The sequence below is a fragment of the Sebastes umbrosus genome, chromosome 6 (assembly GCF_015220745.1).
Source record: "Sebastes umbrosus isolate fSebUmb1 chromosome 6, fSebUmb1.pri, whole genome shotgun sequence".
NCBI classification, from domain to species: Eukaryota; Metazoa; Chordata; class Actinopteri; order Perciformes; family Sebastidae; genus Sebastes; species Sebastes umbrosus.
The window spans coordinates 7,848,956-7,873,353 of NC_051274.1; the positions used below are offsets into that span (position 1 = coordinate 7,848,956).

The window sequence follows — 24,398 nt, forward strand, 5'->3', positions numbered from 1 at the left end:
TCTCACTTCTGAAACAATATGGTTCTCTCTCTGGTTATTAACGGAATGCTCTAAAAATTTACAAAATTGTTTTCCAATAATTTCCTCCCTCTTAAATCAAACGATTAGGGAAGAAATTAGGATATGCGACCTCATCCCTCTTAGTTTTTGATATTGATTTGAATCTGTTAAAATGAATATTTGTCGAGATTGTTATCTCTTCCAGGCCCTTCCATTAGATCTACCTGACCAACAATTTCAGGAGTGCGACAAACTGTTCATGCTGTCGGTGCTCTACAGAGGTGAACACACACACACATACAGATTTAATTTAAAGAAGAACTTTGAGTGTAAACATGTTTGATTTCTGACTTCTTTAACATCAGATTGTTGCTGCAGAGATGGAGAAAGAACAGTTTCACATTCTCTTTCTGTCAGTCGACTAAATGATTAATGGACTAATGGTTTCAGCTGTACTTGTATTAACAAATCGTCAGATTTTATAAACTCTTCATATGTTTTTGTGTGTAAAAATTAGGGCTGTCAGTCAATTAAAATATTTAATCGAGATTAATCGCACATTTTTTATCTGTTCAAAATGTACCTTAAAGGGAGATTTGTCAAGTATTTAATACGCATCAATACAACATGAGAGTGGACAAATATGCTGCGTTATGCTAATGTATGTATATATTTATTATTGTAAATCAATTAACAGCACAAAACAATGACAAATATTGTCCAGAAACCTTCAAAAGTACTGCATTTAGCATAAAAAATCTGACCTGATTTTAATGCTACGGACGCTCTAGAAGACTCTGGTGAGAGGACGCCAAAAATGTCCTAATTTTTTCGAAGTGTCCTGATATTGAAGCTGTGCTATCATAAAATTGTCCTCATTTGTCATGAAAACAAGTACACACACGCACGCACGCATGCACGCACGCACACACACTCAGATGAACTCAGCTGACTTCCTGTAAATGGAGAGAGGAGGAGCAACACTTCAGCAGCTGATGCAGGTACACAAACAGGTCGGACTGTTGACTGATGGTGTTGACTCTTAAAGTGTTCAATGACTCCATTTAGAGTCAACGGAGCAGAAGGATGAATACTGAAGGCTGAAGCAGGGTGAGTTTTAATCCAACATTTTATTATTTCACTGTCAAAGTGTCTGAGTCTGTTTCCTACCTGTGGACTGTAGAGGACAGACATGTTAGAATGAACTCAACAGTTTGATTCATCTGTGAACACGAAGTCATGACTGGCTGAATAATACTCGTTAAACCTGCTGTAAACCAAGAAAACAAGCAGAGATTTAAAGAGAACTGACCAGGTGGAGTTCTGGATGGTTTTATTATACGGTATACTGTGTGTGTGTGCGTGTGTTACTTCCTGTTCTCTCAGTCTTGCCTGTGACTCTTGTGCAAACTTGTTTCCTTTAAATTTTAAAGGAAACAAGTTTGATCATTTAAAGTTTAAATGATCTTATCTCACAGTCAGCATTCCTGTTTTTACCTCTCAGACTGACTTCAGATAAGAAGATGAGTGATTGTGTGGAGGAAAAGGAGGACAGAGCAGAGTCTGGCTGTTTGTCTATGAAGAGTGACCAGTCCAAAGATGAATTTCTAGACTTCAGTAATGAACCTGGATCCTCAGAGTCAAAGTAAGAGACTGTTTTTACTGTAAGCTGACCTGGTGGACGACGATGCATTGAGGATGAAGACAAATCGTTGTGCTTAAAGATTTATATTCCTCAAAATGCAGCTTCATGTTGTACTGATTGAGCGAGAAGAAGTGTCAATTCTGGCTACCATCTATGTTTGGATAATGAAAAAGAGTTGCAACTCAGGAAAATGGCTTAAATTATTTTTTATTATGAAACAGACAATAGTTTTTTTCTTTCAGATGCTGAGAAGAATCTTAGTCATATAAATCTGGAAAAAAAATTACAGGAAAAGCACATTAGTTTTTAATCAAGTTAATTTAAACATAAAAGTTAGATAACATTTGACCAAAAGTAATTTTAATTCAACCTGTTCAAGCCAAAAGAGATTCTCATAAACACACCTTGTTAAAATGCTGATTTGTGTGAGCAACACACACACGCCCTCATACATAAACTTAAAGGTCAAAGACCTGTTCAAGCCAAAAGAGATTCTCATAAAACAAAGATTTCCTGTAAATGGAGAGGGGAGGAGCCACACTGACTAGGTGATCCAGGTACGTGAGAATAGGGAGGGAACTCTGAAAGTGAAAGTGTTCAGTCAGTCAGCTGAGACAGTTGACAGAGCAGAAGGTGGAAAGGAATGAAGGAGTGTTAATCCAACATTTTATTACTTTACTGCCAAAGTGTCTGTGTCCATTTTCTCCCTGTGGACTGTAGAGGAGAGAAATGTGCCGCTGCCACCTTGTGGTTTCCAGGCGAGCCCTCGCAATATGCGTGTCCATGAGCAAGTTGCAGTTTGAGATAACATTTGACCAAAACTCATTTTAATTCAACCTGTTCAAGCCAAAAGAGATTCTCATAAACACACCTTGTTACAAAGCTGATTTGTGTCAGCAACACACACACGCCCTCATAGATAAACTCTAAGGTCAAAGATTTCCTGTAAATGAACACCAAGCTGCCCGAGAGCGAACCATCATCCACGTGTAATTTTGTTTATGTTGAGATCAGCTGCACATAGCGGAGCAGCGTAAAACACTTCATTCAAACTGTATAGAAACAAAGTGAAACACACCTAAACCGTCGTTGTTACTCTTTCCAATAATCACCATGCATTTTGCGATAGAAGCAAAAAATTTGGCACAGATGTAAGTGTATATGTTATGAAAAGATATAGGGACACTGCAAATTTGGCCCCTGGGGGTCGTAAATAGGCGCTAAATATTCCAAAATGTTGCAGAATATAATATATATATAATATAATATTAGCAGTGAAATCGATAGAGATATCGCTGGACAAAGGTCTGAGTCACCAGTAACTTTTAATCACAGTTAAAGCAATACTGAACTTTGGTAGAACTTTGGGTTGTATTGCTAACTAGCCGTGATTTATGCCCAACTAAAGGAGAAAATGATCATCGATTGTTCCCTTGAGGAGATTACGGTTTGGTATGCTTTATTCTCTCTATCTATTTACTCCCTTGCTAGCGAAACAGGTTGCTAAGGTTGCATTCACTCATGACCCATTCTGTTGGGTTAAAATGAACTCAGGTCTATTTGCCTGGTTAGTATGGCTTGTTTGGGGTGGTGTGAAAGCTCATTCAAACTCTGGTGAAGACCAAACAACCAAACTCTGGTTCACCTTAAAAGTTGGGTCTCGGTCCGCTTCCAAGCAAACTCTGCTGCATTTTGTTTCTGGTGTGAAAGCAAGCGCACCCACCACCAGCAGATATGTGATTTTAGCATGATTTCAAAAGCTAAACTACTGATAAATCCATCTGCTGATGGTGAAATCTGTTCAGGAAGTGATGTATAGAAGCATGCCAGCTGTTAAAACTGCTGTGCTTGTATTCGACTCTGTGTACTTTGTCAGATCATGAACTCCATTAAAAAGTTTGACAGCGATCTCACAGTAATACGCCTCATGCACGTATCCGTGCGCTCCCCGACATTTGCACTATGCATTCGCACCAATCATATAAAAGCGTGCAAAGGGGCTTTTTGTACAGTCCTGTCTCTACTATTATTCATCATAACATGTGGCCGATTTGCAGTCTAATAAGACTATAATGTTTATTATTAGTATTTATTAATCAAAGAACACAAATATGCACATCAGAAGCATTAAAGTGCTGCATAAACTTCTGTCAGTCACAGAATTTGATTTCCCCACGTGGGTCCTGATGATGAACTGATTACAATCAGTTACCTTTCAGTCTCTATAACTTCATGCTTACTTCTCTGGTTTGTTTGTAAAAAGTCAGTGTGCACAGGATTCGGACCAGAACTACAACAATGTATAATTTTTTCACTTGGTCTGGACCAAATTAACCCAACTACAGGTGTGAAAACACCCTTAATCACACTTTTAGCACATAAACAAACGTGAACAAAGGGGACTCTGCTAACATGTAAATAACGAGTTCTGAGGGCCCTGTGATTTGAATTTGATAATAAAAATGGAATCAACTGTAGAATGTGGAGTATCGTGGAATTTGCCAAAATGTGGCTACAATTGATAAAAATCAGGGTTTTCCCTGTCATTATAAGCGTTTTTTTCACAGCGTCTGAGCCAACTGAACAGAAAAAAACGATGCTGCTATGTTTTGGTGTCCTTTACGGGCTCACTGCTTCTGTCCTCTGCTCTCTGTGTTGGTGTTTCATCGAGAGCGAGGCTCAGCTCCTCCTCCACACACACGGACACACTGGTCTCGCGAGACCTACGAAAAACATGAAGACTCTGACTCTGAAGACTCACCTAGAAAAGATGTAATCTAATCTAAGAAAATGGCTGCAAGCTTTTAAACCTCCTCATTGTCGACAGTAGCTATATCAGTACTTATATCATTTGTGCCATTTGCTCTTAGTATCTGTGACAGCTCTCAGTCACCTAGAAAAGCTGTAATGTAATCAAATAGGATGGCTACAAACTTTTAAACCTCCTAATTATTGACAGTAACAGTAGTTTGTTTATTTAGAGCTAATTAAATGGCTTTAGCATCAGAGAATTTATCAAAGATTATGTGATGTGAATAAAATCATCTTGGTGTTTGCAGAGTTCAGTACAGACCGAGAGCAGAGTCTCCAGTACCCAGCTGTCTGTCTATGAAGAGTGACCGGTCCAAAGACGAACTTCTAGACTTCAGTAATGAACCTGGACCCTCAGAGTCAAAGTAAGAGACTGTTTTTACTGTAAACTGACCTGGTGGACGATGATGCATTGAGGATGAAGACAAAACGTTCTGCTAAAAGATTCATATTCCTCAAAATGCATTTTCATGTTGTACTAATTGAGCGAGAAGAAGTGTCAATTCTGGGCACCATCTATGTTTGGATTATGAAAAAGAGTTGCAACTCAGGAAAATGGCTTAAATTATTTTGTATTATGCAACAGACAATAGTTTTTTCTTTCAGATGCTGAGAAGAATCTTAGTCATATAAGTCTGAAAAAAACAGAAATATTACAGAAAAAGCACATTAGTTTTTAATCCAATTGATTTAAACATAAAAGTTAGATAACATTTGACCAAAACTCATTTTAATTCAACCTGTTCAAGCCAAAAGAGATTCTCATAAACACACCTTGTTAAAATGCTGATTTGTGTGAGCAACACACACACGCCCTCATACATAAACTCAAAGGTCAAAGATTTCCTGTAAATGAACTAGAATGGCACTCTGAGAGCGCAGACCTCCGCCAAGCTGCCCGAGAACGATTGCCCCCCCTCTCCGTGCAGCTTGCGCCATCATCCACGTGTAATTTTGTTTATGTTGAGATCAGCTGCACATAGCGGAGAGCAGCGTAAAGCACTTCATTCAAACTGGACAGAAACAAAGTGAAACTCACCTAAACCGTCGTTGTTACTCTTTCCAACAATCACCAAGTGTGCTTTGGTCAAACTCAACTGTAATTTCACAGAGTTTAATGTGAAAAAACGCCAAATCTACAGATGTCCCCCCCTCCCTCCACCCCCCGCTCTCTCTCTGTCCCTCTCTCAGCAGGCAGAAGGAAAGAGGCAGGGTGATGCGTTATCAGTTACACTGCGCATGTCTTAAAGCCTGTGGTGTTAATGCACAGGCTGAGCGGAGTTATTAAAAGAAATTCCCGAAGCCGGATCATGATCCGGATCGCCACCAAATCTAATGGATTGTTCATTGTGCCACACCCCACACCTAAACATTTTTTTCATTCAAATCCATCGCAGACTTTTGGAGTAATCCTCCAAACGGACAAACCAACAAACAAACCAACAAACCAACGCTGGTGAAAACATAACCTCCTTCCTAGGCCTTTGGCCTTGGCGGAGGTAATAACAGAGCAGAAGGAGGAAAACTGAGGACTGAAGCAGGGGGATAGTGGGGCAGCTAAGCTGAAATATTTGTAACAATTGTGCATTTTGCAATAGAAGCAAGAAATTTGGCACAGATGTAAGTTTATATGTTATGAAAAGATATAGACATCGGGGCACTGCAAATTTGGCCTCTGGGGGTCATGGCAGCCATTTAGAAAAATGTATATCTATATAAATAGGCGCTAAATATTCCAAAATGTTGCAGAATATAATATATATATATAATATAATATTAGCAGTAAAATTGACAGAGATATCGCTGGACAAAGGTCTGGGTCACCAGTAACTTTTAATCACAGTTGAAGCAATACTGAACTTTGGTAGAACTTTGGGTTGTATCGCTAACTAGCCGTGATTTATGCCCAACTAAAGGAGAAAATCAACATTGATTGCTCCCGTGAGCAGATTACGGTTTGGTATGCTTTATTCTCTCTCTCTATTTACTCCCTTGCTAGCAAAACAGGTCGCTAAGGTTGCATTTACTCATAACCCATTCTGTTCGGTTAAAATGAACTACCTAGATGTGTATGCCCGGTTAGTATGGTTTGTATGGGGTGGTGTGAAAGCTCATTCAAACTCTGGTGAAGACCAAACAACCGAACTCTGTTCCACCTTAAAAAAAAACACCCCTAATCACACTTTTAGCACATAAACAAACGTGAACAAAGGGGACTCTGCTTACATGTAAATAACGAGTTCTGAGGGCCCTGTGATTTGAATTTGATAATAAAAATGGAATCAACTGTAAAATATGGAATATCGTGGAATTTGCCAAAATGTGGTTATAATCAAATAGGACGGCTACAAACTTTTAAACCTCCTAATTATTGACAGTAACAGTAGTTTGTTTATTTAGAGCTAATTAAATGGCTTTAACATCAGAGAATTTATCAAGGATTCATGTGATATGAATAAAATCATCTTGGTGTTTGCAGAGTTCAGTACAGACCGAGAGCAGAGTCTCCAGTACCCAGCTGTCTGTCTATGAAGAGTGACCAGTCCAAAGACGAACTTCTAGACTTCAGTAATGAACCTGGACCCTCAGAGTCAAAGTAAGAGACTGTTTTTACTGTAAGCTGACCTGGTGGACGATGATGCATTGAGGATGAAGGCAAAACGTTCTGCTAAAAGATTTATATTCCTCAAAATGCAGCTTCATGTTGTACTAATTGAGCGAGAAGAAGTGTCAATTCTGGCTACCATCTATGTTTGGATTATGAAAAAGAGTTGCAACTCAGGAAAATAGCTTAAATTATTCTGTATTATGCAACAGACAATAGTTTTTTCTTTCAGATGCTGAGAAGAATCTTAGTCATATAAGTCTGAAAAAAACAGAATTATTACAGAAAAAAGCACATTAGTTTTTAATCCAATTGATTTAAACATAAAAATTAGATAACATTTGACCAAAACTCATTTTAATTCAACCTGTTCAAGCCAAAAAAGATTCTCATAAACACACCTTGTTAAAAAGCTGATTTGTGTCGGCAACACACACACGCCCTCATAGATAAACTCTAAGGTCAAAGAATTCCTGTAAATGAACTAGAATGGCACTCGGAGAGCGCAGACCTCCACCAAGCTGCCCGAGAACGATTTCCACCCCTCTCCGTGCAGCTTGCGCCATCATCCACGTGTAATTTTGTTTATGTTGAGATCAGCTGTATATAGCGGAGCAGCGTAAAACACCTCATTCAAACTGGACAGTACAAACAGAAACTCACCTAAACCATCGTTGTTACTCTTTCCAACAATCACCGAGCGTGCTTTGGTCGAACTCAACTGTAATTTCACCGGGTTTAATGTGAAAAAACGCCATATCTACAGGTGTCCCCCCATCCCTCCACCCCCCGCTCTCTCTCTGTCCCTCTCTCAGCAGGCAGAAGGAAAGAGGCAGGGTGACGCGTCATCAGTTACGCTGAGCATGTCTTAAAGCCTGTGGTGTTAATGCACAGGTTGAGCGGAGTTATTAAAAAAATTTCCCGAAGCCGGATCATGATCTGGATCGCCACCAAATCTAATGGATTGTTCATTGTGCCACACCCCACCCCTCGAAAAATGTTCCTTCAAATCAATCGTGGACTTTCGGAGTAATCCTCCAAACGGACAAACCAACAAACAAACCAACAAACCAATGCCGGTGAAAACATAACCTCCTTCCTTGGCTGAGGTAATAACAGAACACAAGGAGGAAAAGTGAAGACTGAAGCAGGAGGATAGTGGGGCAGCTAAGCTGAAATATTTGTAACAATTTTGCATTTTGCGATAGAAGCAACAAATTTGGCACAGATGTAAATTTACAGTATATGTTATGAAAAGATATAGACATCTGGGCACTGCAAATTTGGCCTTTGGGGGTCGTGGCGCTAATAATAGGCGCTAAATATTCCAAAATGTTGCAGAATATAATATATATATAATATAATAATAGCAGTAAAATCGACAGAGATATCGCTGGACAAAGGTCTGAGTCACCAGTAACTTTTAATCACAGTTAAAGCAATACTGAACTTTGGTAGAACTTTGGGTTGTATTTCTAACTAGCCGTGATTTATGCCCAACTAAAGGAGAAAATGATCATCGATTGTTCCCTTGAGGAGATTACGGTTTGGTATGCTTTTTTCTGTCTCTCTATTTACTCCCTTGCTAGCGAAACAGGTCGCTAAGGTTGCATTCACTCATAACCCATTCTGTTCGATTAAAATGAACTCAGGTCTATTTGCCTGGTTAGTATGGTTTGTTCGGGCTGGTGTGAAAGCTCATTCAAACTCTGGTGAAGACCAAACAACCAAACTCTGGTCCACCTTAAAAGTTGGGTCTCGGTCCGCTTCCAAGCAAACTCTGGTGCATTTTTTTTTTGGTGTGAGAGCGAACCAACCACCAGCAGATATGTGATTTTAGCATGATTTCAAAAGCTAAACTACTAATAAATCCATCTGCTGATGGTGAAATCTGTTCAGGAAGTGATGTATAGAAGCACGCCAGCTGTTAAAACTGCTGTGCTTGTATTCGACTCTGTGTACTTTGTCAGATCATGAACTCCATTAAAAAGTGTGACAGCGATCTCACAGTAATACGCCTCATGCACGTATCCGTGCGCTCCCCGACATTTGCACTATGCATTCGCACCAATCATATGAAAGTGTGCAAAGGGGCTTTTGTACAGTCCTGTCTCTACTATTATTCATCATAACATGTGGCTGATTTGCAGTCTAATAAGACTATAATGTTTATTATTAGTATTTATTAATCAAAGAACACAAATATGCACATCAGAAGCATTAAAGTGCTGCATAAACTTCTGTCAGTCACAGAATTTGATTTCCCCACGTGGGACCTGATGATGAACTGATGACAATCAGTTACCTTTCAGTCTCTATAACTTCATGTCAGTCTTTATAACTTCATGTTTACTTCTCTGGTTTGTTTGTAAAAAGTCAGTGTGAACAGGATTTGGACCAGAACTACAACAATGTATAATTTTTTCACTTGGTCCGGACCAAATTAACCCAACTACAGATGTGAAAACTCCCTTTATCACACTTTTAGCACATAAACAAACGTGAACAAAGGGGACTCTGCTAACATTTAAATAACGAGTTCTGAGGGCCCTGTGATTTGAATTTGATAATAAAAATGGAATCAACTGTAGAATGTGGAGTATTGTGGAATTTGCCAAAAATGTGGCCACAATTGATAAAAATCAGGGTTTTCTCTGTCATTATAAGCGTTTTTTCACAGCGTCTGAGCCAACTGAACAGAAAAAAACTATGCTGCTATGTTTAGGTGTCCTTTACGGGCTCACTGCTTCTGTCCTCTGCTCTCTGTGTTGGTGTTTCATCGAGAGCGAGGCTCAGCTCCTCCTCCACACAAACTGGTAGCGCGAGACCTACAAAAAACATGAAGACTCTGACTCTGAAGCCTCACCTAGAAAAGATGTAATCTAATCTAAGAAAACGGCTACAAGCTTTTAAACCTCCTTATTGTCGACAGTAGCTATATCAGTAGCTATATCATTTGTGCCATCTTCCTCTTAGTATCTGAGACAGCTGTCAGTCACCTAGAAAAGCTGTAATGAAATCAAATAGGATGGCTACAAACTTTCAAACCTCCTAATTATTGACAGTAACAGTAGTTTGTGTATTTAGAGCTAATTAAATGGCTTTAACATCAGAGAATTTATCAAAGATTCATGTGATGTGAATAAAATCATCTTGGTGTTTGCAGAGTTCAGTACAGACCGAGAGCAGAGTCTCCAGTACCCAGCTGTCTGTCTATGAAGAGTGACCGGTCCAAAGACGAACTTCTAGACTTCAGAAATGAACCTGGATCCTCAGAGTCAAAGTAAGAAACTGTTTTTACTGTAAGCTGACCTGGTGGACGATGATGCATTGAGGATGAAGACAAAACGTTCTGCTAAAAGATTTATATTCCTCAAAATGCATTTTCATGTTGTACTAATTGAGCGAGAAGAAGTGTCAATTCTGGCTACCATCTATGTTTGGATTATGAAAAAGAGATGCAACTCAGGAAAATGGCTTAAATTATTTTTTATTACGCAACAGACAATAGTCTTTTTCTTTCAGATGCTGAGAAGAATCTTAGTCATATAAGTCTGAAAAAAACAGAAATTTTAAAGAAAAAGCACATTAGTTTTTAATCCAATTGATTTAAACATAAAAATTAGATAACATTTGACTTTTAAAAAGTCAGTGTGCACAGGATTCGGACCAGAACTACAACAATGTATAATTTTTTCACTTGGTCTGGACCAAATTAACCCAACTACAGGTGTGAAAACACCCTTAATCACACTTTTAGCACATAAACAAACATGAACAAAGGGGACTCTGCTAACATGTAAATGACGAGTTCTGAGGGCCCTGTGATTTGAATTTAATAATAAAAATGGAATCAACTGTAGAATGTGGAGTATCGTGGAATTTGCCAAAATGTGGCTACAATTGATAAAAATCAGGGTTTTCCCTGTCATTATAAGCGTTTTTTCACAGCGTCTGAGCCAACTGAACAGAAAAAAACTATGCTGCTATGTTTTGGTGTCCTTTACGGGCTCACTGCTTCTGTCCTCTGCTCTCTGTGTTGGTGTTTCATCGAGAGCGAGGCTCAGCTCCTCCTCCACACACACGGACACACTGGTCTCGCGAGACCTACGAAAAACATGAAGACTCTGACTCTGAAGCCTCACCTAGAAAAGATGTAATCTAATCTAAGAAAACGGCTACAAGCTTTTAAACCTCCTCATTGTCGACAGTAGCTATATCAGTAGCTATATCATTTGTGCCATTTGCTCTTAGTATCTGAGACAGCTGTCAGTCACCTAGAAAAGCTGTAATGTAATCAAATAGGATGGCTACAAACTTTTAAACCTCCTAATTATTGACAGTAACAGTAGTTTGTTTATTTAGAGCTAATTAAATGGCTTTAACATCAGAGAATTTATCAAGGATTCATGTGATGTGAATAAAATCATCTTGGTGTTTGCAGAGTTCAGTACAGACCGAGAGCAGAGTCTCCAGTACCCAGCTGTCTGTCTATGAAGAGTGACCGGTCCAAAGACAAATTTCTAGACTTCAGAAATGAACCTGGACCCTCAGAGTCAAAGTAAGAGACTGTTTTTACTGTAAGCTGACCTGGTGGACGATGATGCATTGAGGATGAAGAAAAAAACGTTCTGCTAAAAGATTTATATTCCTCAAAATGCAGCTATATGTTGTACTAATTGAGCGAGAAGAAGTGTCAATTCTGGCTACCATCTATGTTTGGATTATGAAAAAGAGTTGCAACTTAGGAAAATGGCTTAAATTATTTTTTATTAAGCAACAGACAATAGTTTTTTTCTTTCAGATGCTGAGAAGAATCTTAGTCATATAAGTCTGAAAAAAACAGAAATTTTAAAGAAAAAGCACATTAGTTTTTAATCCAATTGATTTAAACATAAAAATTAGATAACATTTGACCAAAACTCATTTTAATTCAACCTGTTCAAGCCAAAAGAGATTCTCATAAGCACACCTTGTTAAAAAGCTGATTTGTGTGAGCAACACACACACGCCCCCATACATAAACTCAAAGGTCAAAGATTTCCTGTAAATGAACTAGAATGGCACTCAGAGAGCGCAGACCTCACTGACCAGGTGATCCAGGTACATGAGAACAGGGAGGGACCCCTGAAAGTGAAAGTTTTCGGTCAGTCAGCTGAAACAGTTTTCGGTCAGTCAGCTGAGATAGTTGACTGAGCAGAAGGAGGAAAGGAATGAAGGAGAGTTAATCCAACAGTTTATTACTTTACTGCCAAAGTGTCTGAGTCAGTTTTCTCCCTGTGGACTGGAGAGGAGAGAAATGTGCCGCTGCCACCTTGTGGTTTCCTGGCGTGTCCATGAGCAAGTTGCAGTTTGTTTTCCATCATGTTATATAGCCTCCAGAATAATATTAATGTTTTAAAAGTGGCCAAAGAGAGAAAATTACGTCGTTTACTGATTCACAGTCACTTTGTGTAGTTTAGTATGAGTTAATTAGGTTTGAACTGAGGTTATAAGTGGTCTAAATATTGAGGTGAACAGCAGTCTAAGACACACAGCATGTAACACTGGTGCCCTGGTGTTCCTTGTTAGAATAGAATAATATCAATGTTTTAAAAATGGCCGTTGCTCCCCTTTAATAAACTAACTTCAGCCAGATCACTAAATGTTTAATAAGACAGTCAGATAGGAAAAGCAGCTAATTCTTGTTTATTAAAGCAGAAGAGTTCAAATGAAGGAACATTTTCATTACAGCCTGAATGCTGAATTCAAACAGAAAAGTAACAACACTTTAACTCTTCTCTTTGACCATCTGAGCTTCAGTATCGGCCAAGTCTTGATATTTTTCACCAACAATCAACAGATCATTTTAGTTCTAAAGTAATGTCTCCACAGAAAGAAGAAGAGGAGTCATGCTTCTGTGGAGGAGCCGATGTCCAGATCCAGAAAAAGACCTCGCCTGCAGACAGCCAGTCAGACCAGCACTGTACAAAGTAAGACTGTAGATCGGTCTGCTGATGTCTTCATGTCTGAAAACAGGACTTGTTCTTTTAATACACTGACTATTGTTGTGACAACCGTTTAAGATCTTCTCCACCATACATATCTGCTCTGTAACTCTTGTACTTTGTTCTCCTTGAGAGAAAATCTGAACCCATAAGAAATCATTTTATATTTTTATGTTTTGTTTTTATGATATCACTCCGTCTTTGCATTAACCAATCAGAATGATGTTTGTTTTCCATCTGCATAGATGAAGATGGTGAACTATTAATCTCTGTAAAGCAACAACATCATTGTTCTATCACAGACAGACAGACACACTGATGAAAGGGGAGTTATTCCTTGCCATTGTCACATAACGATGCATGCTCATGGGGGATCTCTTGTTGGGTCTCTAAATTATAGAGTACGGTCTAAACCTGCTCTATATGAAAAGAGTCTTAAGATAACTTCTGTTATGATTTGACGCTATATAAAAATAAATTGAATTGACTTTATAACCTTTACTTCTTTATCTGTTGTTATAGTGATTATTTTCCTATTGGCATTGGAAATAATAAGTTTCTTTGTTTTGTCTTATACTTGTTTTCTCTCTTTCAGCAGATAGTGGTTTGCAGGAGGTTGTAGATGAACACAAGATCAGTCTGAGGAGGAGATGTGAACGTGTGACTGAAGGAGCTGATAAAACAGGAAGTGAAACCCTCCTCAACAGGATCTACACTGAGCTCTACATCACAGAGGGACAGAGTGAAGAGGTTAATACCCAACATGAGGTGAGGCAGCTTGAGACAGCTTCCAAGAAGAAGACCCTCCATGACACTCTAATCAAGTGCCACGACATCTTTAAAGCCTTACCTGACCAACAGGGACACATCAGAGTCGTTCTGACAAATGGCGTCGCTGGCGTTGGAAAAACCTTCTCAGTGCAGAAGTTCACTCTGGACTGGGCAGAGGACTTGGAAAACCAAGATGTCAGTCTGGTGATTCTGCTTTCGTTCAGGGAGCTGAACTTGATCAGAGATGAGCAGTACAGTCTTCTCATGCTGCTCCATGTTTTCCATCCAACATTACAGAAGGTCACAGCAGAGAAGCTCGCTGACTGTAAAGTTCTGTTCATCTTTGACGGCCTGGATGAAAGCAGACTTTCACTGGATTTCCACAACAATGAGGTTGTGTCTGATGTCACCCAGAAGTCATCAGTCAACGTGCTGTTGACAAACCTCATCCAGGGGAATCTGCTTCCCTCAGCTCTCGTCTGGATAACTTCCCGACCTGCAGCAGCCAATCAGATCCCTCCTGCATGTGTTGACAGGGTAACAGAAGTACGAGGCTTCGCTGATGCCCAGAAGGAGGAGTACTTCAGGAGGAGAGTCAGTGATGAAGAGCTGTCCAGCAGAATCATCTCACACATCAAGACATCCAGGAGCCTCCACATCATGTGTCTAATCCCAGTCTTCTGCTGGATCACTGCTACAGTTCTGGACCACATGTTGACTACAGACCAGAGAGGAGAGCTGCCCAAGACCCTGACTGACCTGTACTCACACTTCCTGTTGATTCAGACAAAGAGGAAGAAGCAGAAGTACGGTGAGGGACATGAGACGAGTCCCCAGGAGCTGATGAAGGATGACAGGGAAGTTCTTCTGAAGCTGGGGAGGCTGGCGTTTGAACATCTGGAGAAAGGAAACCTTTTGTTCTACCAAGAAGACCTGGAGCGGTGTGGTCTTGATGTCACAGAGGCCTCGGTGTACTCAGGACTTTGTACAGAGATCTTTAAAAGAGAGTGTGTGATCTTCCAGAAAACAGTTTACTGCTTTGTTCACCTGAGCGTTCAGGAGTTTCTGGCTGCAGTCTACATGTTCCACTGTTACACAAACAGCAACACAAAGGTACTGAAGGCCTTCCTGGGAGAAAAATATGTTCATTCAACCTTGGATGTCTTCCTGAAGAGAGCCATGAAGAAATCCCTTAAAAGTAAAAATGGCCACTTGGACCTGTTTGTTCGCTTCCTTCATGGCCTCTCTCTGGACTCCAACCAGAAGCTCTTAGGAGGTCTGCTGGGTCAGACAGACAACAGCCCAGAAATTATCCGAAGAATCATTAACAACCTGAAGGCGATGAACATGTATGATACCAAAACCTCTCCTGACAGAAACATCAACATCTTCCACTGTCTGACGGAGATGAACGACCACTCGGTACATCAGGAGATCCAAGAGTTCCTGAAGTCAGAGAACAGATCAGAGAAGAAACTCTCAGAGATCCACTGCTCAGCTCTGGCCTACATGCTGCAGATGTCAGAGGAGGTTCTGGATGAGTTGGACCTGAAGAAGTACAACACAACAAAGGAGGGACGACAGAGACTGATTCCAGCTGTGAGGAACTGCAGAAAAGCTCTGTAAGTCCAGATGTGATTAACTTTATAGATAAGTATAGATTAGTAGTTTAGTTTTTCAAATATACACACTATTCAATTATTCCTAAAATATAATATTCTTATAAGTGTTCCACGTGTTTCTTACATAAATATGTCAGTTGTATTTTGTCACAGATGTTCTTGAGCTGTTTCAAATGTTGAGTTAAAAATGTTTCAGTAGTTTGTGTTTCTAGCTGTCAAGTTAATGAACACTTATTCTAACTATTTCTAACAATTGATACATTTTACAGTTAACGTGTTACAGAGACACACGGTAAAATAATACTTTAACACAAGCTCTTTGGTGGATTATGTGTTTGGCGAATTTCAGGAGATGTTGGACAGATTCAGAAAAGATGGAAATACACAGCTTCCAGCAATAACAGCGGTCTGATGAATATGTAACAGCAGAATGGTAGAATTCAGACTTTTTAAGAGATCTCATACACACCAAAGATCAATGTTATGTTTTTAATGCAAGATACACTGATAACATCTTCCTGATGATATTATGTTGAAAATAATGCAACCTTATTGGTTCATTAATTGTGTTTGTGAGCTGAATATGTTTGATGCTCAGAAAAGAGTGTTAATGACAAAATGCCATGCAGTCATCAAAATATCTAATTATATGAATGTTTAATTATGTACAGGTCTAATATTATTGCGCGATTTGTTTAATTTCTCTACCGTTTGGCAGCAGTCACTGAATTTTCCCATTTATGGACGTGAACCTGACATCAGCAGGTAGCTAGTAAAGAGAGGTCATCTTTCTCAACTGTATTATTATTACTTATTCACTGAGTTTTAAAAATGCTTTACTAATCAAGAAGGCCTCATGCTAACTTTGTGGAGACAGACCTGGGATCAGATCACACTGACAGACTGGACATAAGGGAAGCATCATGTAACAACATTTTCTCTCACTTTATCTGCAAGATTAAAGAAAAACCAAAATTAAAAGTCTGCAGGTTAGAGAGAGAGTGATGAGAATGATTGTTTCATGTCAAACAGTGAGATAAGATTAGCTGAATGCTGATGTGAAAAGCAAATATTAATCAAAGAAGTATATATCAAACTGTTTAGTCATCAAATGCATGAAGTAAATATAAACTGTCCTCTTTCATAATAACATATTTTGTCATTTTTGTGTCATGACAGACTTTCTGACTGTGGACTCTCAGATACTCACTGTGAAGTTGTGGCCTCAGCTCTGAAGTCCAACCCCTCCCATCTGAGAGAGCTGGACCTGAGTTACAACAACAACCTGCAGGATTCAGGAGTGAAGTACCTGTTTGGTGGACTGGAGAGTCCAAACTGTAGACTGGAGACTCTGAGGTCAGTTCACTGACTGTAGCTTATATAGTTTGTACACACTCTCTATGCACTGGCTCTGCTCCAGATGGCTCTAGAGAGGGACTTTCACGTTTTCGCAACGGCCACCGTAGCTCTCCATCATGCTTGGCACACAGGAGAGGCTTCAGTTGGTTGCGATCTCCTTACGTCACTGCTAGATACCACCAGATCCTACACACTAATCGGAGGCTTCAGTAGTCTGAGTCATATGTATTAGGGCTAGGTGACTTGGAGAAAATCAAATATCTATATTTTTGACCAAATACTACGATATCGATTTTGCAACGATATTGTAGGGTTGACCATTGGTGCTTTCACAAAATATTTACACAATGAGATTTTTGATAAATAATCATCAGTGATGTGGATCTCATGACTTAGTGTAAATTACAAATAATAGAACAGCTAGAACAGTCTGGTAAGTTCAGAAAATTACATCACTTTAAAACCAGGAAAAGACAACACTTATGCCATAACACGATATTACGATATCCAAAATCTAAGATGATATCTTGTCTCATATTACGATATCGATATAATATTGATATATTGCCCAGCCTTAGTATGTATCCAGTAAGTATGTTGTGTTTGACAGTTTCCTTGTGGAGCTACAGGAGGATTAGTAACACAAAGAGGGAATTTGGTAATAAACAGTCTGTAACTTTGGTAAACACTAGGGGTAGGAAAAAAAATCGATTCACCTATGTATCGCAATTTTATTTTTACGATTTTGAAATTTATTTTTTAATGCCAGAATCAATATATTCCATTTAAGTCTATGTGGAGGTAGAAGGAAGTTACCACTTGTATTGTTGTAGTCTGAGTAACGTGATGTCATATCCATTCCACCCAAAAGAAACCACTATTTTGTGAGGAAAATGTCTTTATTCTTTGATTATAAGGGTTGCTGGAAAACATTTAATAAATAATGCCTGACACTGACTGATATATTTGACTTCAGGACATGAAAATCAAACATTTTTACTGTATTAATTTAGATATTTTCCAAAGTAAAAGTCCCTAGAAGTGTATGATTCAACTTTTTCCCATGGTCTAGTGTTAAAAACGTTGACAAAAATCGCAAAAAATCGCAAATTCGAATCACAACACTTTAAAATAATAATACATATCGAATTGTGATAGTATCGAATCAGGAGATTGTTGAATCGTCCCAGCTCTAGTAAACACCCACTTGATTTGTCGGACTCACATGGCTGAATCTTCATTTTAGTTTCAGTTGAACTTATGAAGTCATTTCTTACAGTGTAGTTGTGTTATGAAGGGACCACTTCACAGGAGGAATGATTACTGTCACCAATAACTCTTTTAATGTACATATGACATGTGGCTGTTGTTTTAAGAGACATTTGAACAAATGTGGACCTTTACTGTAAATGACATAAACCTACTAAGCTACAGTAAGAAGAAGGCCATGTAATAAATTAAATAATGAAGTCTAACAAGTCTGAATTGATATTGATCCTCTAATTCCGGACTTGACTGAGATCAGCAGCATGTTATTGATGTATGTTAACATGAATAGGTGTATGAATGTTGTGGTGACATTTGGATGATGTCTGTAGAAGGCTGACATTATGATGATCCACAATAACACAATGACAAAGTCACTCTACTCATTTTAGGGAAAAGCTCATTGATTAGGACATAGTAATGTTGAGCGACTCATTTAAAACCTGAACACATCTGATTGGATTATAAAGTAATTGATTTTTATCTTCATCATTTATTCTTTATTCAGATTGTTTGGCTGCAGTTTGTCAGAGATCAGGTGTGCTTCTCTGGTCTCAGCTCTAAAGTCCAACCCCTCCCATCTGAGAGAGCTGCAGCTGAGTCACAACAAGCTGCAGGATTCAGGAGTGAAGCTCATGTGTGGCTTTCTGGAGAGTCCACACTGTAGACTGGAGACTCTGAGGTCAGTCACCATTTTTTACTTCTGTACTGAGATTAATATGATGGGAAAGTTGTGGTGACACTAATCTGCAGACATAAGGCTGATATTATACTGATCCACACTGAGGGCCCTATCTTACACCCAGCGCAAAGCGACGCACAGCACTGACGCAATTGTCATTTTCATGCCCAGCGCCCACGTTTTGTTAGTAGCAAATGTCCTTTGGCTTATTTTTTTGTTGCCTGATATTCTTCCCATTCCCCCAAAATCCATCCTGACATATTTGGCATCTTTGGAAACTTTGAGATCTTGAGTCGAATCTTGAATCAATTTCTGTGGGTTTTTATTTGTGTTTGGCTGCTCAACATGAGTTTGTATAGATGGATCCACTGGTGGAGCTGTCAGGGTTTAAGAGGTGAAGTCACTACGTCTTTATTGAAGTAGCAGCACATTGTCATTAATATTAATGAGAGCTCTGTTTCACTTTTTGTATTTTACAGTTTTTAACCTGCATCCTGTTGGCTTCAGGTGTTTGGAGTTTACATTTTCTAAACTTCTACGTTCTAAACCTTCAGCTCTGAACAGATTATTTAACATTGAATGATTTCAAGCAGGAACGTTGTCTTCTAAACTTAAATCATTTATTCTTTATTCAGATTGAGTTGGTGCAGTTTGTCAGAGATCAGCTGTGCTCCTCTGGCCTCAGCTCTGAGGTCCAACCCCTCCCATCTTAGAGAGCTGGATCTGAGTAACAACAAGCTGCAGGATTCAGGAGTAAAGCTTCTGTGTGGTTTTCTGGAGAGTCCACACTGTAGACTGGAGACTCTGAGGTCAGACACCATTTTTTACCTCTGTAATGAGATTAATATGATGTCAAAGTTGTGGTGACAAACTGCAGACATAAGGCTGATATTATACTGATCCACACTGAGTATCTTAATGCTAAAGTACATTTTCTTCTTCAGTGGTTTAGTCCATTGACTGTAGCTGAGCAATGTTGAGCTACACATTTAAAACCTCAATATATCACAAATTTGACTTCCATCATGTTTCCTTTTTCAAAGAAATGATAATAAAAAATCTGTAAGGGATAATGCACAGCGAGCCAGTCATTTTTGTGAAAGAATCCCAGACAGGGTGATGCTGCACCCCGACGCGGAGCAGTCTCTCATCGCCCTGTCTGGGATTCTTTGACAACAATGACCCGCTAGCTGTACATTATCCCGCTGATTACACGGCTACTTACTGAAGAAATCAATATTTTGACACATAAACGGTCCGCCAGAGTCCGACATCAGAACTGCGCCCATAGCAATGGTCTGCTATACATAGCAACGTTCTGTTATATATAAAGAATAAATAAATCATCTCTATTTCAGCTATCAGACAATAAAAAATATATTCACTATTTGCTTTTTCTATACATTTTATGAAGCTATAATGATGCTTATACTGACTGAATAGTTTAAACTGAAAATGCTTTGATTTTATGACCCAACTATTCCTAAAATAAATATGTTGTAGATGTCTTATCCTATATATCTTTAGTATACATTTCCCCAAAATTCATCCTGACATATTTGGCATCTTTGGGAACTTTGAGATCTTGAGTCAAATCTTGAATCAATTTCTGTAGGTTTTTATTTGTGTTTGGCTGCTCAACATGAGTTTGCATAGCGGGATCCACTGGTGGAGCTGTCAGGGTTTAAGAGGTGAAGTCACTACCTCTTTATTGAAGTATCAGCACATTGTCATTAATATTAATAAGAGCTCTGTCTCACTTTTTGTATTTTACAGTTTTTAACCTGCATCCTGTTGGCTTCAGGTGTTTGGAGTTTACATTTTCTAAGCTTCTATGTTCTAAACTTTCTACAGCTCTGAACAGATTATCCCACTGTGGGACTAATAAAGGAATATCTTATATCTTATCTTATTATTAAACATTGAATGATTTCAAGCAGGAACGTTGTCTTCTAAACTTACATCATTTATTCTTTATTCAGATTGAGGGACTGCAGTTGGTCAGAGATCAGCTGTGTTTCTCTGGCCTCAACTCTGAAGTCCAACCCCTCCCATCTGAGACAGCTGGATCTGAGTCACAACGAGCTGCAGGATTCAGGAGTGAAGTTGCTGTGTGGTTTTCTGGAGAGTCCACACTGTAGACTGGAGACTCTGGGGTCAGTTCACAGACTCTCTGTTACAATTATAGATCTTATATGTTTAATCAACAATTTAACCTAATTTATTTACAAACATAACTTACATCCATAGAGTTGTAAATTTCCTTTTCTTCATATTTTCATGTTTCTTGAATTAAATTCAGTCTGCAGTCACAAAAGACTTGTGTTTCTTAAAGAAACTGTAGAAAATGTCCACTGTTAGTTGTTAAAGTAAATTAATGTTTATCATTGTTGGTAAATAGTCACATCTGGATACAGAAGATCCTCTGAACTAATATTGGTTTTAAATTGATCAAGTTTAGGTAATGAAGTAGAAATATTTCTCTGGTTTCTGTTAATTTCAACGTATTCCACAAATAATGTCTGATCATTGATATTGATCATTCAGCACACACACATAGATGAACACAGAGATCAGCAGCATGTTATTTATGTGTGTTGACATGAAAAAGTGTATGATTGTTGTGGTGACAATCGGATGATGTCTGTAGAAGGCTAACATTATGATGATCCACAATAACACAATGACAAAGTCACTCTACTCATTTTAGGGAAAAGTTTATTAGTAATGTTGAGCTGCACATTTAAAACCTGAACACATCTGATGGATTATAAAGTGATTTTTTCTTTATTCAGATTGAGTGGCTGCAGGTTGTCAGAGATCAGCTGTGATGCTCTGGCCTCAGCTCTGAAGTCCAACCCCTCCCATCTGAGAGAGCTGCAGCTGAGTGAAAACAACCTGAAGGGTTCAGGAGTGAAGCTCATGTGTGATCTTGTGAAGAGTCCAAACTGTAGACTGGAGACTATGAGGTCAGTAGAGGGTCCGAGTCGGTCCATGCTGGTTTCATCAGTATTGTTGTGATGTGTTTCCTCCGTTAAGCTGTGAGAGGAGAACGGTGACACACAGAGAGAGAGAGAACAGTCAGCCAATCAGATCAGCCAGAAGCTTGTTGTGATCATGTGTTAGAGTTGATGTGAAGAAGATGTTGTTGTTGTCGTGTTCATGTCTCCAGAAAATAAAGATGGATTACAGCTGACAGCATCACAACATGTATAGAGACAGTGGTCCTAATCCATCAAACTGTCGTACCATCAAATCTGATCAGAAAGTCTTAGTTCTCTCATTGATCAGTTCATCTCTGTCACAGCTCTGAGATCAGTCTGACTGAAGGCTCAAATCATTGGCTCTTATTTCATAGAACCATCATTACATTAAGCAACCATGATGTGGTTCCGCCAAAGAGCTATTAAAGGAGGGTAACGGGATGAGGGTGTGGAGTTTTAGTGTCTTTTGTAACTCGTTCCAGTCACTAGGAGCAGCAATCTGGAATGAGTGACGACCAGAGGAGGTGCAGACTTTAGGAACGACCACACTAATGAATTTGCTAGAAGATAAATAAGCGGTTACAGTTAGAGATGAGTGAGCGGAGATATGGAGGTTGGTTCTGCCAATGATAGTTTTATAAATGAACTGTGTAATGCATCAGTGACTGACAGCTGATGGAGGGAGTCTCTGTAAACACTGATTCTTGACTTCTGTTCTCTTCTTCTCTCATCAGCTGGAAGAAGGGAGCTCTGTCACAGTGAGTGATCAGAAAAGCGGATGTGTTGAAAGGATCAGCCGTGTCCTGATTATCCACAGAGGTTCACCACCTGGACCTGCATCTTATTTTGTCTTTTTTTTATTTATTCATATATTCTGAACCCAAAATGCCTCTGCAGAATGGTTCAGTTTATCACAACATAACTGTAGATTAACACATTTAAATAGATCTTTCTGCTTTGCTTTGTGTTGCAGCTCCACTCTGAGTTTTGCTGTTTATTTCCACTTATTTCTAAATAACAGTGGAAGTTAATAAAGTTACCCTATTAAAACCTAGCCCTCAGGAAGAGCGCCGGGCTTTAATGCCCATTTTCGTAGTGACCAAAACGGCGGTACTACAACTTCCGTGTCCGTCACGTGATGCCATTGGGCCTAAAAATACTTTTTCCCATAGACTTATATTGGGAAAGAGACGTCTGTAACTCAGCGGATAATTTTTTTTGAGGTGAATTAACTTCCCAGTATGAACACTAATAGTCTTTATTTAAATCGTTAGGTCCTAAAAGTTGTAAAATGCACTAATAGCTGAATCCAGAGTTATTTCCCTTCCTCCGTTCATGTGAATGAGACCCACATCGAGGCTGGAGCTAGGGCTGGGAGGCGGAGTTAAAGGAAACGCTACTGCTCCTGCTCTATGGGCCCAATGGGTGAGGAAGATCGCCGAATGATTTGGGTACTTTATCACCCGACAGTTGAGCCATTTTGGCTTCATGCTCCACTGAGCAGCTCTCATAGGAATGAACGGGAGCCTCCGACGCTGTATCCAGTTCTCTTTATACATCCATGATTAAAACCAATACCAGCCATTTCTCTTATTATAAAAGATAAATATTTGCTTGGAACAAACAGAAAGAATTAGATCAAATCTGAATTCAGTCGAGGCTTCGCTTTAGTTTCTCACCTGACTACAAACAGATTATGTCTGGATTTTGGTGGAAAGTCAGCACCTTCATATTTTATATAATGTTTGATGTAAAATATACAAACAGAACTGATTAACATGTATACTCTAGATTTTATATTCACTAATAGAGAACAGCAGAGACTCTACTCTACTTCCTCAGGAAGCTGAAGCAGGCTCACCTTCCTCAAAACCTGTTGATTAATTTCTATCGGGCGACCATTGAGAGCCTCCTGACCTACTGCTGCACTGTGTGGTTTGCTAGCGGCACAGTAGAGGACAGGAGGGACCTGCAGCGGGTGGTGAAGATGGCAGAAAAAGTGATGTTTTTATGTTTGCTTTTAATGTTTGCTTTTACTGCCAAGAGCTGCTAAACTGTTTTTCATTGTTTTCAATGACAATAAAGTCTCTATTCTATTCTATTCTAATCATGTACATAGAGGAAAATTGAGTCAATCAGTGTTGAAACGGTCGATATCACCACCGTTCATATTCTGTTGTTCTTGCTGGAGCTGCTTCCTGCCAGCAGTTGACACCATTTCCTCTGTTTTACCACTAAGGTGGTTTATCTGAATGGATGCAGTGAACACTGAACTGATGATGTGAATGCTTTCTTTCTGACTGACTTTGTTTTGTCAAGGTTAAGTGTCATCATAATGTATTTAAACTTGATTCAAAATGATGGAAACTGGATTTGAAAATAAACTCAAGTTTTACAAACGCCCACTTGGACTCAAGTATGAACTGATTTAGAGTTTGGTGGTCAAAGGTCACTGTGACATCACAAAACACATTTTTGGCAATAACTCAAGAATTCATATGCTAATTATGACAATTTCACACAGATGTTTATTCCCATAAAATGATGAAGTGATGACATTTTGGACAGACATGGATGTAAACTGCAACTTGACTGGTTGGGGGAGGCAGACAACCGTGAGGCGGTAATTCTTGTTTTTTTCTTTTCAAAGTGAAAACAAGTTTATT

The 24,398-nt window shown here is 39.1% G+C and overlaps 2 protein-coding genes across 2 annotated transcripts in view; one reads left to right on the forward strand and one right to left on the reverse strand.

Moving 5' to 3' along the window:
• The window catches only part of tpk2 (thiamin pyrophosphokinase 2), a 35,278-nt gene that overhangs the window by 3,327 nt on the left and 7,553 nt on the right, over positions 1-24,398 (reverse strand). The gene's annotated exons all lie outside the window — the stretch shown is intronic.
• Positions 928-22,960, forward strand: LOC119489690 (NACHT, LRR and PYD domains-containing protein 14-like). Its single transcript, XM_037772433.1, has 12 exons — positions 928-1,110; positions 1,505-1,645; positions 6,936-7,052; positions 10,228-10,344; positions 12,936-13,033; positions 13,644-15,441; positions 16,621-16,797; positions 18,575-18,748; positions 19,384-19,557; positions 20,731-20,904; positions 21,544-21,717; positions 22,467-22,960. Exons 2-12 carry the CDS (start codon positions 1,524-1,526, stop codon positions 22,492-22,494), a joined length of 3,153 nt encoding a protein of 1,050 aa, XP_037628361.1. The 5' UTR covers positions 928-1,110; positions 1,505-1,523; the 3' UTR covers positions 22,495-22,960.

Excerpts from the sequence above, each read along its gene's own strand:
- LOC119489690 (XM_037772433.1), top strand. The coding sequence starts at position 1,524 with ATGAGTGATTGTGTGGAGGAAAAGGAGGACAGAGCAGAGTCTGGCTGT. Across the intron at positions 20,905-21,543 it reads TGTAGACTGGAGACTCTGGG|ATTGAGTGGCTGCAGGTTGT; the intron begins GTCAGTTCACAG and ends TTCTTTATTCAG. Across the intron at positions 21,718-22,466 it reads TGTAGACTGGAGACTATGAG|CTGGAAGAAGGGAGCTCTGT; the intron begins GTCAGTAGAGGG and ends TTCTCTCATCAG.